Source organism: Myotis daubentonii, chromosome 6, assembly GCF_963259705.1.
Source record: "Myotis daubentonii chromosome 6, mMyoDau2.1, whole genome shotgun sequence".
NCBI classification, from domain to species: domain Eukaryota; kingdom Metazoa; phylum Chordata; class Mammalia; order Chiroptera; family Vespertilionidae; genus Myotis; species Myotis daubentonii.
In genome coordinates, this window is record NC_081845.1 from 10,046,616 (window position 1) to 10,063,957 (window position 17,342).

General features: G+C 50.4%; 1 protein-coding gene across 9 annotated transcripts in view; it reads right to left on the reverse strand.

Annotated features, from left to right (window-relative positions):
- Window positions 1–514: 514 nt before the first annotated feature.
- ULBP3 (UL16 binding protein 3) overlaps window positions 515–17,342 on the reverse strand; it is a 40,081-nt gene continuing 23,253 nt past the window's right edge. The window contains exons 1-5 of one of the 9 annotated variants that reach the window (XM_059700037.1): window positions 15,361–15,548; window positions 4,567–4,821; window positions 4,063–4,335; window positions 3,287–3,437; window positions 515–2,050 (exon numbers count right to left, since the gene is read on the reverse strand). In XM_059700037.1, the coding sequence (XP_059556020.1) occupies window positions 1,855–2,050; window positions 3,287–3,437; window positions 4,063–4,335; window positions 4,567–4,821; window positions 15,361–15,460 (975 nt within the window). In that variant the 5' untranslated portion in view covers window positions 15,461–15,548 and the 3' untranslated portion in view covers window positions 515–1,854. Of the gene's footprint in view, window positions 2,051–3,205; window positions 3,438–4,062; window positions 4,336–4,566; window positions 4,822–6,696; window positions 6,828–7,670; window positions 9,329–10,534; window positions 10,704–11,327; window positions 11,601–11,830; window positions 12,086–15,360; window positions 15,562–17,342 lie in introns of those variants that run through there. The other 8 variants (XM_059700030.1, XM_059700031.1, XM_059700038.1 and 5 more) reach the window with 8 other exon arrangements.

Genomic DNA, 17,342 nt, shown 5'->3' on the forward strand with positions numbered 1-17,342 from the left:
CTGCCCAGGCCTGACACCTCTGCCAGAGGCCTCAGGCCTGGTCAAGGGGCCGATCCGGTGATTGGTGATCAGAGGGTGATGAGGGTCAATTCTTCTGGTCGAGGCATCAGGCCTGGGTGGGGGGCGGAGCCGGGGATTGGGGGGATATGATGGTCCCCTTGCCTAGGCCTGAAGCCTGGGTCAGAGGCGTCAGGCTTGGGCGGGGGGTGGAGCAAGCGATCAGAGGGAGATGGGGGTCCCCTGCCCAGGCATGATTCCTGGGCCAGAGGCCTCAGGCCTGGGCGGGGGCCAGAGCCAGTGATCAGGGGGAGATGGGGGTCCCCTGTCTAAGCCTGACACCTCTGGCGGAGGCATCAGGCCTGGGCAAGGGGCCGATCAGGCGATCGGAGGGTGATGGGGGTCAATGCCTGAGGGCTCCCAGTATGTGAGAGGGGGCAGGCTGGGCTGAGGGACACTCCCCCCCCCCCCACACACACACCCAGTGCACGAATTTCGTGCACTGGGCCCCTAGTCAATAATAATGTGCACTATGATATAAAGATCCAAAAGGAAATGAAATAAAAATTATGGGCATCTCATGCCAAGAGGGAAACACCAGAATCAAATGTTCCCAGTGACTGAAGACAACCCCTCATCCATGGAGCCAAAGCACATCCAATAAAATAGCTGGGTTATTTTTAAAAATTTATTTTCCTTGGACTCCTCACAACCTTTCTCTTACATCTTTGAACAATTTGATGGGATCTAATTTATTTGCAGCTGTTTATATATCCTGGATGGTGATTCTTTGTTATGAGGGGATTAAACAGCTTTGAGAAGTAGAGATGTTTCCACCCTGACCGGTTTGGCTCAGTGGAGAGAACATCAGCCTTGGACTGAAGGGTCCTGGGTTTGATTCTGGCCAAGGCCATGTACCTTGGTTGTGGCTCAATCCCCAGTGGGAGGCAGCTGGTCCATGTTTCCCTCTCATCAATGTGTCTAACTCTCTATCTCCCTTCCTCTCTATAAAAAACAATAAAATACATTTTAAAAAAATAGAGACGTTTCAGCCACTGAAGGAGGTGAGTCTGTGGGGACAGAATCACAGGGAAGTCACTGCGGGGGTGCAGTGTGCTGGTAATATCAGAACAATCCTCATTCCTTAGAATCCATATGATTTTTTTATTCCATAATATGACTAAGATGGTAAATTCTGTTTCCATAGTAACTTATCAGAATCCCTGGTTTCATTTACTGCGTGACGTGGACAAACAATAATCACCTAAAATACTGCGTGTTATAAAACAAAATTCCTACGGAATTGTATTTTTATAAAATTACTTTATAGAGAGATATAAATTTAAGTAGCATTACATAGTTTAAAACTTTCTAAAAGTAACCATCATAAACATCATCTTCCCCTTTAAAAGATGGTGAGGCCCTGACTGCTTTGACAGTGTACAGAGCATCAGCCCAAAGATTGGTCAAGGGCACATACCTCCCTTTGCAGGTTCCCCGACCGCCGTAGGGCTACATGCAGGAGGCAACCAACTCATGTGTCTCTCCTTATCCATGTTTCTCTCTCTCTAGAAACCCCTTCCTACTTCCTTTCCACTCTCCCTAGAAATCAATAGAAAAAATATCCTCGGGTGAGGCTTTTTAAATTAATTAATCAAATAATAAATAAAATAAAAATACCAGATCCTGATGTAGAGATCTATTTCATTTACAAAACCAAAGAAGAGACTGGGATATATTCTCTCAGGTTAGATTTCTTCTTCAAGCAGCTGGAGAACTAAATGCAAGAACTATAACAATTGGCACCAAGAGAAAATGGAGCCAAATGTTGAAAAACGTGCAGAGTTGCCAAACATCTCATGGACTACAGGACATGAGCATTGCATCTGCTGTATCCTCACGACCTTCTGCAAGTCTCTGCATTTGCTGTAAGGACTGCGGCTCCTGGAGGTCAACAGGTGAACAGCTGGAGGTGGAAAGGCAGCCAAACAGCTGAGACACCTTCTGAACTAGACCACACTCCCAGCAGCTTTTGAGCAGCATCTTCTGCCAACTGAAAAGAAACGCGTGTTTGTTCCACAGGCTGACAAAATCCTGGGTCAGTTCCCCTGGGGCTACCTACCCCAAACCCTTCCATCTCGGAGCACCACCCCCATGCAAGTCATATATTCCCCATCAGTTCTCACCACCACCCTGGGTCCTACAGCTTATATCCATATCCTACCATCTTTACCACAAAGCAAGTCAGAACTAAAGGCAGGTGGGCCTCAGGACTCAAGGTGCAAATGAACTGTTATGCTCCCTCTACTGAAGTTTTGAGGCTAAAAAAGCACAGAGGAGCCTTGTCCAAAGAGAGAGGCCTGCATCCTGGTTCCTCTATCACTGGGGAAGGTTGGGTTGTGGCAAAGATCCTTCTTTGCCCTGCTCTCCTCATCCTGGTTAAAGGCTCACCACTCTGGGAGTGAGTGTCCCTGCCCTGCCCCATGGATTCCTGCTCCAGTCACCTGTCAGCATCCAACTCCACCAGCAGCTCAGCCACACCTATCCCTGGAGTCACCTCTGCTCAAGGCAGGGGGTGCTCAGTGGTGCAGGATTTGAACTGTAGAAGACACTGGCTGCCAGGTGATTGAATCAGGGCTCAGCCACGATTCCCAGGGAGGTCCAGAAAAAAATGGCTTCCATCTAACTTGTCCTGCACAGTCCATACTGTTTGCCATCTCTCTTCCCTGATGTCTCCAAGTCACTTTCTGGGAAGGCTGATGTGAACTCCAGCATCTTGAATTGCTTGTGCAAGACCTTCCACCTCTCTTCCTGGTATCAGACCCAGGTCCCTCTCCTCTTAGCCCCCTGCATACTCCCTTCCCCTGGACATATCACATGGAGCCACCATGCTGCTCTCACTGGAATGGGAGTATCTCCCATGTCCTGTGTGCCTGCTGTTCCCACACCACACACACTGGCCCCAAATACACTCTCCCAAACAGAGAATCTGAGTGAGGACTGAAATCACTAAACCGCTGTAGCATCTTTGGATGTTAAACCTTGGTATGGGACCCTCCTTTCCCCACTGCTTTGACAGAAGATAGCACAACTCAGAGCTGAGCTTGTCCAAGTTATTGCTATCAAGCCATATTACATGTTAGCTCCCTAGTCTAATTTTCACAAAGAGAAGGTTTAGTGAGGGTCCAGGGACAGGCTGGGAATTCACCTTTCCCTGTCCTCATGCCAGGCCATCTGCCCTTCATTTCCCACTCAATTCTGCCCTTTTTACCTTTTTCTGTAACGGTACCCAATAATGCAAATGATGATCAGGACGGTCACAATTACAGATACGATGAGAATGATGGCCCAGGTGTCCAACGGGGCTGTGGTCTTGGTTGGTGAAGCTGAGGCTATGGTCGGTGTGGTTGTGGCTGGGGCAGGGGCTGTGATTGGTGCAGCTGCAATGAAAACACAAGAGTGACAGCCTATGCAGTACTCAATTCTGATGAGACACCTCCTCACCTCCTGATGTCCCAGGTAATGCTATGTTGCAGTTTCTACCCCTTTCAGTGAGGCAGCCACTGTGACAGATCCTGGGGCTGGAACAAAGAATGGAGATGGGCCCTATCTCAAAGGGACTCATAGAGCTAATGGGGGAAGAAAGGGTCACAATCTACCCAGTCACACCTGCTGTGACAGAAGAGGAGGACACTCACAAGGAAGGTGGTACAGAAGTCTTCCCAGGAGCTGATTTGAGGTGATACTGAAGGATTTCCAGAAATAGGCCAGGAGAGATGAAGAAAAGTGATGCCAAGAAGAGGGAACAGTAAAGAACAGGTCTGAAAACAGACTCCTGAGGAGATGAGAAGGGAAAAAAGAGATGGTAGAACACACCCATGGCCATTACTCTCCCATGAACTCACCGCAGATTAGTCACTTTTCAAACACACTCACACCCATTCACACACACACTTACACACTGAGACACACATACACACACACTTACACACACACACACACATTCACACAGGGTAGGTCTAGCTTATCTCAAGAGAACTACACCTTCCTTGTCTCCGCTGTTACCTGTTGTCTCCAGCTCTTTCTTCCAGTGAAGCGAGCATTGATACAATCCCTTGCAGTCTCCCTTTAAGGTTTTTCTGAAGAATTTCTTCAATCCCTCATCTTTCTCCCACTTCTTTTTCAGCCGTTCACCTACGGAATTATCCGCTCTGTACTCTTCTGTCTCAGAATCAAATGTAAGGAACCTCTCTCCACCCAAGGAAAACTCCAAGGATCCACTGGTGCTTCCATCGGCTTTGCACAGGCACGTCATCCTGACCTGCAGGGTGAAAGGAGCTGCCCCACAGTCCCCATGGGAGAGACATCAGCCTCTGGTCTTGACAAATGCTTCACCCCCCCCCCTGGTGTCCACCTGTTCTGAACACTTCTAACCCTGCCTTGCTCTCCCTGCCCTTTCTGCTGGGCTACGTGGGAAGGCCCAGCATCAAGAATTCTTTTTAAATGAATACAATCCATACAGCTGACCCCAACAGCTTCTCACTTCTGCCCATGTTTTTTCAAACTTACCTCCGTCTGGGTATTTCTCCTGTTTAACGTCAGTAGATAAATGTTTTATTTCGTTTCCCACCTCAGTCAGGGTACGTAACTCTTTTTTACAGGAATCCATGGCCTTTACCTCCTCTCTCAGGAGATTCATAGATATGACCTTATTGCTGCCACAGTCATATAAAAGAAACTTCTCTCCATCCATCTGTACTTGGACCGTACACCATGCTTGTTCATGAAAAGAAATGTTGAAATCATAGTGCAGACAGTGAGAATCTGTGAAGGAGAAATGCTGCTGAGGATTTGGGTTGGAAGAAAAAGAACCAAAACAAAACTCCCCCATCTCTGTGACACCAAGACCATCTCCATGATGGTTGGGCTGGCAGAGCAGGCCTGACCCTTCACAGGGCCTCCCTTCACCAGGGGAAGGTTGGTGCCCCTCCCTTCCCTGAGGAGGACCAGGAGGTGTCTGCCTGGCAGGAAATCACACATTTCCAAATACATCCTCCCTGCTTTTACCAAGAAAATCTGATCGTAACAACATAACCAATAAAGGGACATGCCAGGTGGCTAGGGGGATAGTTCTAGATCAGCCGTGGGCAAACTACGGCCCGTTTGAAATGAATAAAACTATTGAAAAAAAGACCGTACCCTTTTATGTAATGATGTTTACTTTGAATTTATATTAGTTCACACAAACACTCCATCCATGCTTTTGTTCCGGCCCTCCGGTCCAGTTTAAGAAGCCATTGTGGCCCTCGAGTCAAAAAGTTTGCCCACCCCTGGTCTACATGCTCGAGGATTGTCGGAAACTAGCCCAGTACCTCCAGTGACATGGAGAGCATGTAGGGGCTGCTGCTGGGGAAGTTGGGTGTCAGGTGGAGGAATTTGGATTCATTCCACGGTTGGAGAAGGGAGACTTTACAATGTTGGGTCATGGGATTTTACATGGCCCAGGGAGGTAGTGCTAACTTGCTGCTAGGATAGCTCTGGCAAGCTTGGGAGAAGGCATGGCTACAATGCATGGAACAGAAAAGCCAGAACTTCTGAGGCACATAGGAGAGGAATGGGACCAGATGGCTCAGAGAAGTGACTATGCCAGGGGGAGATAATATGAAAAGGCAGAAAAGTGTCCAATCAACCATGCTTCCTGGGAAAGCCTAAAGCTAAACTCTTGTTTATCAAGGGAAAGAGGAAAGCATGGATGAGAAGGACACCAGAATTCTCCAAAAGCTCACTGATGACTTTAGCTGAAGGTCAGGAATGTGGATGGAGTTGGTGTTCCCCAAAATGGTTTCCAGTAGTAATGGGGATGGGCCATGTCCACCTAATAAATCACAGGTCTAGGTGCTCTATGTTAGGAGCACCCCAGGGTCATACTTTGGAAAAATGCGCTGCTGTCCCTCCTGGTCCGGGTGCAGACGCTATGGCTGGTAGGTTTCAGGCAACAGGGATAAAGCGTCACTTAGCAGAGGAAGTGATCGGGCTCAAGTCACACATAAAAAGGTATTGGAAGCACTGGTTTTCGGGACCCCGCCCTCCCCCCCCCCCCCGGAGAATTGGGTAATACACCTGGGTGGGCTGGGGAGGGGAGCAGGGGCTCCCGAGGGAACAGGAGAGGGACAGGCTGGTGCAGAGTGTGGGGAGGTAGGACCAGCAGACATGGGCTCCAAAGGAGAAGTGGCTAATGTTCAGCCGGAAACTGCTGGCAGAGCGCCTGGAAAGTTCAGAGGTGGACAGAGTGGGGTGATGCGGGGCTGGGTGAACGTGCTGTGAGAAGGGGGGCTCCTGTCTGTGGGTCCGAGTCTGAACAGCGCCGGGTCCCGGGACAGGGGTCCCAGTTCCCCAGAAGCACGACCGGGGCGGGCGGGAGAGAGGACTGGGGACCGCAGCGTCCTTTCTTCCTTCGCTCCCGGCCAGCGGGCCCGCATCACCTTCTCTCCTGCGGCCTCTTCCTGTCCCTTCTGCCCGGGAGGCACCCAGCTGCCCGGACGCGGAGGTGGGGGGGGGGGGGGTGACTGAGCCCGCGGAGGGGACGGAGGAGGGAAGGTTCTGGACCTGCCACGGGCTCTGCCTCGAGTTTAAAGCCTCTGCTGCCCCCTCCCCGCCCTCCCCTCCCCGCGCCGCCGCTGAGATTTCATAGGAACTCACCTCCGCGCCCCCAGGTGCAGGGCATCCCCCGCGCACAGTCAGGCAGCACCGCGAGCAGCAGGAGGACGAGGTAGAACTGGGAGCCCAGGGTCCTACCCATGGCGAGAAGCAGCCGAGTGCGCTCCCCTCCCGGATGACCGACCATTTATAGGCGGCGGGGCGACGTGACTCGCAGAGGACCGCCCATCAGAGAGCACTCCCGCCAATCAGAGCGCCGCACCTTGCCCCCCCCCTCCTTCTGCGGGATTCGCCCCACCCTCGTTTCCTCCCTCCGCTCCCCTCCCCCCCCGCCCTGCCCGACGCCTCAAAACTTCTCCAAAAGTGACTTTCTCTGACGTAACACTGTCTAGTCCTTCCAAAGCAGCCGCTCTTCCAGGCACCTCCCTGGGGAGTGTGATCAGAGGCCGATTCCTGCCCCTGTGCCTTGCTCATCCACCCGCCCCTGACCCCCGTCTCTCCCCAGGATGAAGCGGTCCGCGTTAGGGGTACAGGTCTGTCCCCCCACGTGTGTGTGTGTGTGTGTGTGTGTGTGTGTGTGTGTGTGTGTGTGTGTGCTGCCCAGAGGGGGAAATCACAGGACTAATGCAACTACTGGGCTGAGAATGGTGACTCATGGGCCGCCACCACCGCCTTCTCTCTCTTCTCTCTCCCTCTCTCTCTCTCTCAATCTCTCTCCTCCCCTCCTCTCCCCTCCCCTCCCCTCTCCTCTCCTCTCCTCTCCTCTCCTCTCTCTCGTGCTCTTGAGATCTCTGTGGGTTGACAGTTCTGTGAAGGAGGAGTCTGAGGATCCATCTACTCATTCCACTCCCCACACACCCCCAACTCCTGATCCATGTGGCAGTTGCACAGCCGCTATCACCGTGAGTTCTGAAGATCCATGGGGTCTTTGCCTTAAGCAATAGTTTTGTCTCCACAAAAAAAGGAAACTAGACAGGATAGTGCTGTCCTTAAAAATACAAGATCATAAAAAAAATACAAGAGCACGGAGGAAGTCGACTGATATGGATAATAATCAATAATAATGTGCCTCATGATATAAAGATCCAAAAAGAAATGAAATGAAAATGACGGGCATCTCATGCCAAGAGGGAAACACCAGAATCAAATGTTCCGAGTGACTGAAGACAACCCCTCATCCATGGAGCCAAAGCACATCCAATAAAATAGCTGGGTTATTTTTAAAAATTTATTTTCCTTGGACTCCTCACAACCTTTCTCTTACATATTTGAACAATTTGGTGGGATCTAATTTATTTGTAGCTCTTTATATATCCTGGATGGCGATTCTTTGTTATGAGCGGATTAAACAGCTTTGAGAAGTAGAGCTGTTTCCACCCTGACCGGTTTGGCTCAGTGGAGAGAACATCAGCCTTGGACTGAAGGGTCCTGGGTTCAATTCTGGCCAAGGGCATGTACCTTGGTTGTGGCTCAATCCCCAGTGGGAGGCAGCTGGTCCATGTTTCCCTCTCATCAATGTGTCTAACTCTCTATCTCCCTTCCTCTCTGTAAAAATCAATAAAATACTTTTTTTTTAAAATAGAGACGTTTCAGCCACTGAAGGAGGTGAGTCTGTGGGGACAGAATCACAGGTAAGTCACTGCAGGGGTGCAGTGTGCTGGTAATATCAGAACAATCCTCATTCCTTAGGATCCATATGATTTTTTTATTCCATGATATCAGTAAAGTGGTAAATTCTGTTTCCATAGTAATTTGTCAGAATCCCTGGTTTCATTTACTGCGTGACGTGGACAAACAATAATCACCTAAAATACTGCGTGTTATAAAACAAAATTCCTACGGAATTGTATTTTTATAAAATTACTTTATAGAGAGATATAAATTTAAGTAGCATTACATAGTTTAAAACTTTCTAAAAGTAACCATCATAAACATCATCTTCCCCTTTAAAAGATGGTGAGGCCCTGACTGCTTTGACAGTGTACAGAGCATCAGCCCAAAGATTGGTCAAGGGCACATACATCCCTTTGCAGGTTCCCCAACCCCCGTAGGGCTACATGCAGGAGGCAACCAACTCATGTGTCTCTCCTTATCCATGTTTCTCTCTCTCTAGAAACCCCTTCCTACTTCCTTTCCACTCTCCCTAGAAATCAATAGAAAATATATCCTCGGGTGAGGCTTTTTAAATTAATTAATCAAATAATAAATAAAATAACAATAAAAGATGGTGAGGTTTGACCAGGACAGAGAAGGAAACCCTGAGGCCCTGCAGTCTCACAGGGCATCTCGTTCATTTGCTACAACAAGATCCTGAGGTAGAGATCGTCCTCATTTTCCACAACAAAAGGAGAGACTGGAAATGTTCTCTCTGGTTACATTTCTTCTTCAAGCAGCTGGAGAACTAAATGCAAGAACTATAACAATTGGCACCAAGAGAAAATGGAGCCAAATGTTGAAAAACGTGCAGAGTTGCCAAACATCTCATGGACTACAGGACATGAGCATTGCATCTGCTGTATCCTCACGACCTTCTGCAAGTCTCTGCATTTGCTGTAAGGAAGGCAGCTCCTGGAGGTCAACAGGTGAACAGCTGGAGATGGAAAGGCAGCCAAACAGCTGAGACACCTTCTGAACTAGACCACATTCCCAGCAGCATGTGAGCATCTTCTGCGATCTGAAAAGAAACATGTGTATGTTCCACAGGCTGAGAAAATCCTGGGTCAGTTCCCCTGAGGCTACCTACCCCAAACCCTTCCATCTCGGAGCCCCACCATCATGAGAGTCATATATTCCCCATCAGTTCTCACCAGCACCCTGGGTCCTACAGCTTATATCCATATCCTACCACCTTTACCACAAAGCAAGTCAGATCTAAGGACAGGTGGGGCTCAGGACTCAAGGTGCAAATGAACTGTTATGCTCCCTCTACTGAAGTTTTGAGGCTAAAAAAGCACAGAGGATCCTTGTCCAAAGAGAGAGGCCTGCACCCTGGTTCCTCTACCACTGGGGACGGTTGTGGTTGTGGCAAAGATCCTTCTATGCCCTGCTCTCCTCATCCTGGTTAAAGGCTCACCACTCTGGGAGTGAGTGTCCCTGCCCTGCCCCATGGATTCCTGCTCCAGTCACCTGTCAGCATCCAACTCCACCAGCAGCTCAGCCACACCTATCCCTGGAGTCACCTCTGCTCAAGGCAGGGGGTGCTCAGTGGTGCAGGATTTGAACTGTAGAAGACACTGGCTGCCAGGTGATTGAATCAGGGCTCAGCCACGAATCCCAGGGAGTTCCAGAAAAAAATGGCTTCCATCTAACTTGTCTGCGCAGTCTGTACTGTTTGCCATCTCTCTTCCCTGATGTCTCCAAATCACTTTCTGGGAAGGCACATGTGAACTCCAGCATTTTGGATTGCTTCTGCAAGACCTTCCACCTCTCTTCCTGGTATCAGACCCAGGTCCCTCTCCTGGATACTCTCTTCCCCTGGACATATCACATGGAGCCACCATGCTGCTCTCACTGGAATGGGAGTATCTCCCATGTCCTGTGTGCCCGCTGTTCCCACATCACACACACTGGCCCCAAATACACTCTCCCAAACAGAGAATCTGAGTGAGGACTGAAATCACCAAACCCCTTTAGCATCTACAGCTGTTAAACCTTGGTATGGGACCCTCCTTTCCCCACTGCTTTGACGGAAGATAGCAGAACTCAGAGCTGAGCATTTCCAAGTTATTGCTATCAAGCCATATTACATGTTAGCTCCCTAGTCTAATTTTCACAAAGAGAAGGTTTAGTGAGGGGCCAGGGACAGGCTGGGAATTCACCTTTCCCTGTCCTCATGCCAGGCCATCTGCCCTTCATTTCCCATTCAATTCTGCCTCTTTACCTTTTTCTGTAATGGTACCCAATGATGCAAAGGATTATCAGGACAGTGACAATCACAGATACGAAGGGAATGATGGTCCAGGTCTTGAACTGGTCTGTGGTCTTGGCTGGTGAAGCTGAGGCTATGTTCGGTGTGGTTGTGGCTGGGGCGGGGACTGTGATTGGTGCAGCTGCAATGAAAACACAAGAGTGACAGCCTATGCAGTACTCAATTCTGAGCAGACACCTCCTCCGCTCCTGATGTCCCAGGTAATCCTATGTTGCAAACAGTTTCTACCCCTTTCAGTGAGGCAGCCACTGTGGCAGATCCTGGGGTTGGAAGAAAGAATAGAGATGGGCCCTGTCTCGAAGGGACTCATAGAGCTAATGGGAGAAGAAGGGTTACAATCTACCCAGTCACTCCTGCTGTGACAGAAGAGGAGGTGACACATGAGGAAAGAGATGCAGATCTCCTCTAGAGTTGATTTGAGATGGTACTGAAGGATTTCCAGAAATAGACCAGGTGAGATAAAAAAAAAAAAAAACAGTGATGCTACAAAGAGGGAACAGTACAAGGAAAAGGTCTGGAACAGAATGATGCCCTCATATTTGGGGTCAGCAAGAAATCTATGGTGAGTGGTCCAAGGTTATGTGCAGCAAGAAAGAGACGGGAGGCAGTGAGAAACAAAAGGAGATCGCAGAACATACTTATGACCATTATTCTCCAAAAAAACCCCACTGTGGATGGACCACTTTCTCAAACCCACACAACACACAGACACAGTGTCCATGTAATTTCCTCTCTGCACAGTTACCTTTTGAGTCCAGAACTTCACCCTGGGTTTCTGAAACTTGTTGAAGCCAGTTCACACAGTCTCCAAGTGAGATAGTAACAAGGAGCTTTCTGTCACCATCCAGTGCCTTTCTTAAGGGGCCGCTTTGTGGATGCTCCCATATCCAGCTTTCCGTCGTGGCGTCAAAGAGGAGAAATTTCTGTCCATCCAATCGAAACTCCCATAATGCACTCTTGCGTCCACTGGATTCCTGCTTACACATCATGCTGCCCTGTAGGGAGAGAGGACCTGTCCCTACACCCCATGGGAAAGAGGTCAGCTTCGAGTCTTCACAGGTCCTTTGTCCCTACCTGTTGTCCAGCCCTCCGCTCCCCTCCTATCTCCTGATCCTGCTCTGCCCTCTGTGCCCTACACTAGTTGCTGGGATTCCTGGGTGGGATGAACTTCCCATATTTACATAAACACAATTGTTCCCTAACCCTACAACTCTGTTCTGCCTCTACCGGGGGGTTTTGTAAACTTACCACGAGCTGTAATCATCTCTGGTACAATGTCAAGCAGGATCTTTTTGAGTTCTTCCAACACGTATTTCAGAGTGTCTGTCTGTTCATTCCAGGCCTGTCTTTCATTCACCTTCATCTCCTGAATACTGATGAATTCGAACTTCTCGCTACCACAAGTATCATTAAGAAATGTGTTTCCATTAAACTGGCCTTGAATTTTACACCATGGCTGTCCTTTAGGAGTGATGTTGAATTGATAGCACAGAGAACGAGCATCTGTGAGAGAGAAATGCAGGTGAAGGTTGGTGTTGGAAGAAAGTGCCCATAAGCACTTCTCCGCCATCTCTGTCTAAGGAGGAAAGGTCTAGCTGCCAGAGGTTTGTCAGAAACTGCCCAGTGCCCTGCAGAGACACACAGAGCATGTACGAGCCGCTCCTGAGGAGGCTGCGTGGCAGTGCGGTGGGGGAATGTGAAGTGACCTCACAGTTGGAGAAGAGGCAGTTTGCAAATGTGGGTCATGCTTTAGCACAGCTCTAGGAGATGGCGCTAACCTGCTGCTAGATCTTTTGCAAGCTTGGGAGAAGGCATGGCTACAATGCGCGGAACAGAGAAGCCAGAACTTCTGAGTGTGGCTCTTCCTAAGCCTTAGGAGTACCCTAATTAAGTTAATAACAATGTACCTACCTATACAGTTTAACCCCTAGAGTGCCGGGGAGCGCGATCACGCTCCACCCGTCTTTCACCAAAAGTGCCAGGAGCGCTATCAAAGTTTCCAAATGGCATCTAGTTCTAAGTCTGTTTTTATTAGTGATGATGATATTGCTAAATATGTCAATGTAGTGAAGGTTTCCTTAAGTTTTTGAATATGTAACTTCATTTACTTGCAATTCATAATTTTTTCCCTAAACTGCTGTAAAATCAGCAAAAATACCTTGGCAATTCTAGGATAGTCCCTAGGATATTGGTTGGCACTCAAAGGGTTAAGTTTAAAAATTTGGGCTCTCAGAAATCGGCCCGAACCAATATGCTCAATTAATATTTGACAAAGGAGGCAAGAACATACAATGGAGCCAAGATAGTCTCTTCAATAAATGGTGTTGGGAAAATTGGACAGATATATGCAAGAAAATGAAACTAGACCACCAACTTACACCATACACAAAAATAAACTCAAAATGGATAAAGGACTTAAATGTACGACAGGAAACCATAAAAATTCTAGAAGAATCCAAAGGCAACAAAATCTCAGACATATGCCGAAGCAATTTCTTCACTGATACAGCTCCTAGGGCACTTGAAACTAAAGAAAAAATGAACAAATGGGACTACATCAAAATAAAAAGCTTCTGCACAGCAAAAGAAACCATCAACAAAACAACGAGAAAACCCACTGTGTGGGAAAACATATTTGCCAATGACATATCTGATAAGGGCCTAATCTCCAAAATTTATAGGGAACTCATACAACTTAACAAAAGGAAGATAAACAATCCAATCAAAAAATGGGCAAAGGACCTAAATAGACACCTTTCAAAAGAGGACATTCAGAAAGCCAAGAGACATATGAAAACATGCTCAAAGTCACTAATCATCTGAGAGATGCAAATCAAAACAGCAATGAGGTACCATCTCACACCTGTCAGACTGGCTATCATCAACAAATCAACAAACGACAAGTGCTGGAGAGGATGTGGAGAAAAAGGAACACTTGTGCACTGCTGGTGGGAATGCAGACTGGTGCAGCCACTATGGAAGACAGTATGGAGTTTCCTTAAAAAACTGAAAATGGAACTCCCATTTGACCCTGTGATCCCACTTCTAGGAATATATCCCAAGAAACCAGAAACACCAATCAGAAAGGATATATGCACCCCTATGTTCATAGCAGCACAATTCATCATAGCTAAGATCTGGAAACAGCCTAAGTGCCCATCAGTAGATGAATGGATTAGAAAACTGTGGTACATCTACACGATGGAATACTATGCTGCTGTAAAAAGGAAGGAACTCTTACCATTTGCAACGTCATGGATGGAACTGGAGAGCATTATGCTAAGTGAAATAAGCCAGTCAATAAAGGAAAAATACCACATGATCTCACTCATTCATGGACAATAGAGACCATTATAAACTTTTGACCAATAATAGATACAGAGGCAGAGCTGCCTCAAACAGATTGTCAAACTGCAGCGGGAAGGCAGGGGAGGGTTGGGGGGCAGGAGGTAGGGGGGTAAGAGATCAACTAAAGGACTTGTATGCATGCATATAAGCATAACCAATGGACATAAGACACTGGGTGATAGGGGAGGCTAGGGGACTGTCTAGGGCGGGGGGATAAAATGGATACATATGTAATACCCTTTGTAATACTTTAAGCAATAAAAAAAATAAAATAAATAAAAATTTGGCTCTCAAAACAATTTCAATCATTTTACTGGTGATATTTGGCTCTGTTGACTAATGAGTTTGCCGACCACTGTCCTAGGGGACAGGCACCCATATCTGGGGCGAGGACACTAGGACAACGGCCACAGCTGATCCCTCATTAGTTTGCATGTTGTCCTTGGCTGCTCTTGGACCCCAAGCATGGAGGTGCCTAGTGCTTACACAGAAGGCATACACGAAGAGGTCTGTAAAGACAAACACCCACTGTCTGCCTTTAGAGAAAAAATCCTACAGATCTGCCCTAATCTATCCCCTTTCCAGGCTGCTGCCTCCGCAGTAGGTGGAAAAATATGGGTTTGGGACTAAAGGGTAGAGGGAGCGGGGGCCCCTTCCTCACCAGCACCCCAGGGTCATCCTTTGGAAAAATGCGCTGCTGTCCCTCCTGCTCCGGGCGCAGAGGCTATGGCTGGTGTGTGCTCAGGCAACAGGGATAAAGCGCCACTTGGCGGAGGAAGTGATCGGGCTCACGTCACAGATAAAAAGGTATTGGAAGCACTGGTTTTGGGGACCCCCCGAGAATTGGGCAATAAACCTGTGTGGGCTGGGGAGGGGGGCAGGGGCTCCTGAGGGAACAGGAGTGGGACAGACCGGTGCAGAGTGGGGGGAGGTAGGACCTGCAGAGCCCGGGCTCCAAAGGAGAGGTGGCTGGTGACTAGCGCGCTGCAGGTTTCCTCCTGGAACTGCAGGCAGAGCGGAAACTTCAGAGGTGACAGTTTGAGTTTGGGTAAAAGTTTTGTCAAACTAGTGGGTTCCTGTCTGTGGGTCCCGACTCTGAGAAACGCCCCGGTCCCAGGACAGGGGTCCCAGTTCCCCAGAAGCACGACTGGGGCGGGCTGGAGAGCGGCCTGGGGACCGCAGTGTCCTTTCCTCCTTCGCTCCCGGCCAGCGGCCCCGCATCACCTTCTCTCCTGCGGCCTCTTCCTGTCCCTTCTGCCCGGGAGGCACCCAGCTGCCCGGACGCCGAGGGGGACTGAGCCCGCGGAGGGGACCGAGGAGGGAAGGTTCTGGACCAGCCATGGGCTCTGCCCGCGAGTTTAAAGCCTCTCCCCCCTCCCATCCCCCCCCTCCCCTCCCCGTGCCGCAGCTGAGACCCCATAGGAACTCACCTCCGCGCCCCCAGGCGCAGGGCGTCCCCCGCGCACAGTCAGGCAGCACCGCGAGCAGCAGGACAACGAGGCAGAACTCGGAGCCCGGGATTCTCTCCATGGCGAGCAGCCGCCGAGTGCGCACCTCTCCGGGCGGATGGCTGAGGGGGATGGGCGCTACGGCGGACAGGCGAGCGGCCGGGGCGGCTCCGGGCCGGGAAGGAACCCCGTGCGGCAGGCGGACAGGCGAGCGGCCGGGCGGGAGAAGGGAGAAGGGAGGCCTTGCGGCGGCGGACAGACAGTCGGCTCCGGGCGGCGGGCGGCGGGCGGCTCCGATCAGCGAGCGGCGGGCGGCGGGCGGCGGGCGGCGGGCGGCTCCGAGCAGCGAGCGGCGGGCGGCGGGCGGCTCCGAGCAGCGAGCGGCGGGCGGCGGGCGGCTCCGAGCAGCGAGCGGCGGGCGGCGGGCGGCTCCGAGCAGCGAGCGGCGGGCGGCGGCGGCGGCTCCGAGCAGCGAGCGGCAGGTGACGGGCGGCTCCGATCAGCGAGCGGCGGGCGGCGGCGGCGGCTCCGAGCAGCGAGCGGCAGGAGACGGGCGGCTCCGAGCAGCGAGCGGCAGGTGACGGGCGGCTCCGATCAGCGAGCGGCGGGCGGCGGCGCGCAGAGAGTCGGAGAAAAGTGTCCCAGACCGAGACCGTTCCTCCCCGCTCTTATCCGGGCTGTTGCTTCCTGCGGAGGAGAGTGGACCGGAGGCACCCCGCGAAAAAGTGCCCGCAGCCAATCAGTGCAGGTGGAATCCCAGCCCCGCCTGGGCCGGTCCTTCCAGCCACGCGCCGCCACCTGCCGGCGGGCTGCACAACTTTTTCCCGCCAATTCCTCCCTGCCCGGCTCAGCCTTCCCGCGTTTTCTCTGACTTCTCGAGGACAATTTTGTCTAGCCCTCCCCAAAAGCAGCCTCCCAGTGAAGCATCCATCTTATATAAAAACTGCTGTTTGAAATCTTAACCCTGCATTTTGGCTTCTGTAAATGCTTGCTGGCTTAAATAATAAGGAAAATAAGACTACTCCCATTTCAGAGAGGCCATTGAAGCTTCCCCAGGCGAAGTTATCAGTGCGGGCACCAGGCCAAGCCTTTGGTCAAGGTCTCAAAGCCCCAGCACATAGGGCCCTTTAAGAACTTGCAAAGGGAACTGAAAAAAAAAACAAACAAACCATATTTGGGAGACAAAGAAGGTAAAATGGTATAAATACAGGAAACTTCCTGTGTGATTTCACCCAGAACTTGAGAGACCTTTTCCTCTGGGACTACATGGAATAATAATAAATGTAACTCCATCTCTCTAAGCATTGCTTGGTTCTTCTCGGGTTTCTCTGGAACACCAGGACGACACCACAGACACACACTCCCAGCCCACTTTCTACCCCACCCTTCCCACCGCCCACAGCCCAGCAGAGGGGAACAGGGATGCCTCCTGAATACCGAGCCTGCCCTGATGACACCCACAAAACCACCCACACCCCACCCTCTCCCAACACACTTTTCCACCCAGGACCCCTCCTTCCCTCCAGCAGAGCACACCTGGGGAAGCAGGAACAAGAGGTGTTATCAGGAGAGGGGTGTTGGGCAGGGTCTCCACCCACAGGCACCCACACAACCCTTGCCCCTTCCCTGCCCCCACACTTGGCCACACACAGCAAACCCTCCATCAGAACCATTTCTCTTCACCCAGAACTTCAAAGCGAACTCTTCCAGGGATCACAGAACCTGCAACCCCAGGCACTCATTTCAGAACCTGCCCTCATGGTTCCTCCTCTTCTCCCCAGCTCAACCCGTTTTACCGCCCAGTTCTTTGGGGTGCCAAACCCATATTATCCCCCTACTGAGGAGGCACAGCATGTGATGGTCATGGATTTGGGCTCATGTCTGCTGATGGTCTCTATATACTGACAGATGGTGAATGTTACCATCTTCCTGAAAGGGCGAGGACTACGCCCTCCACCTTGCCC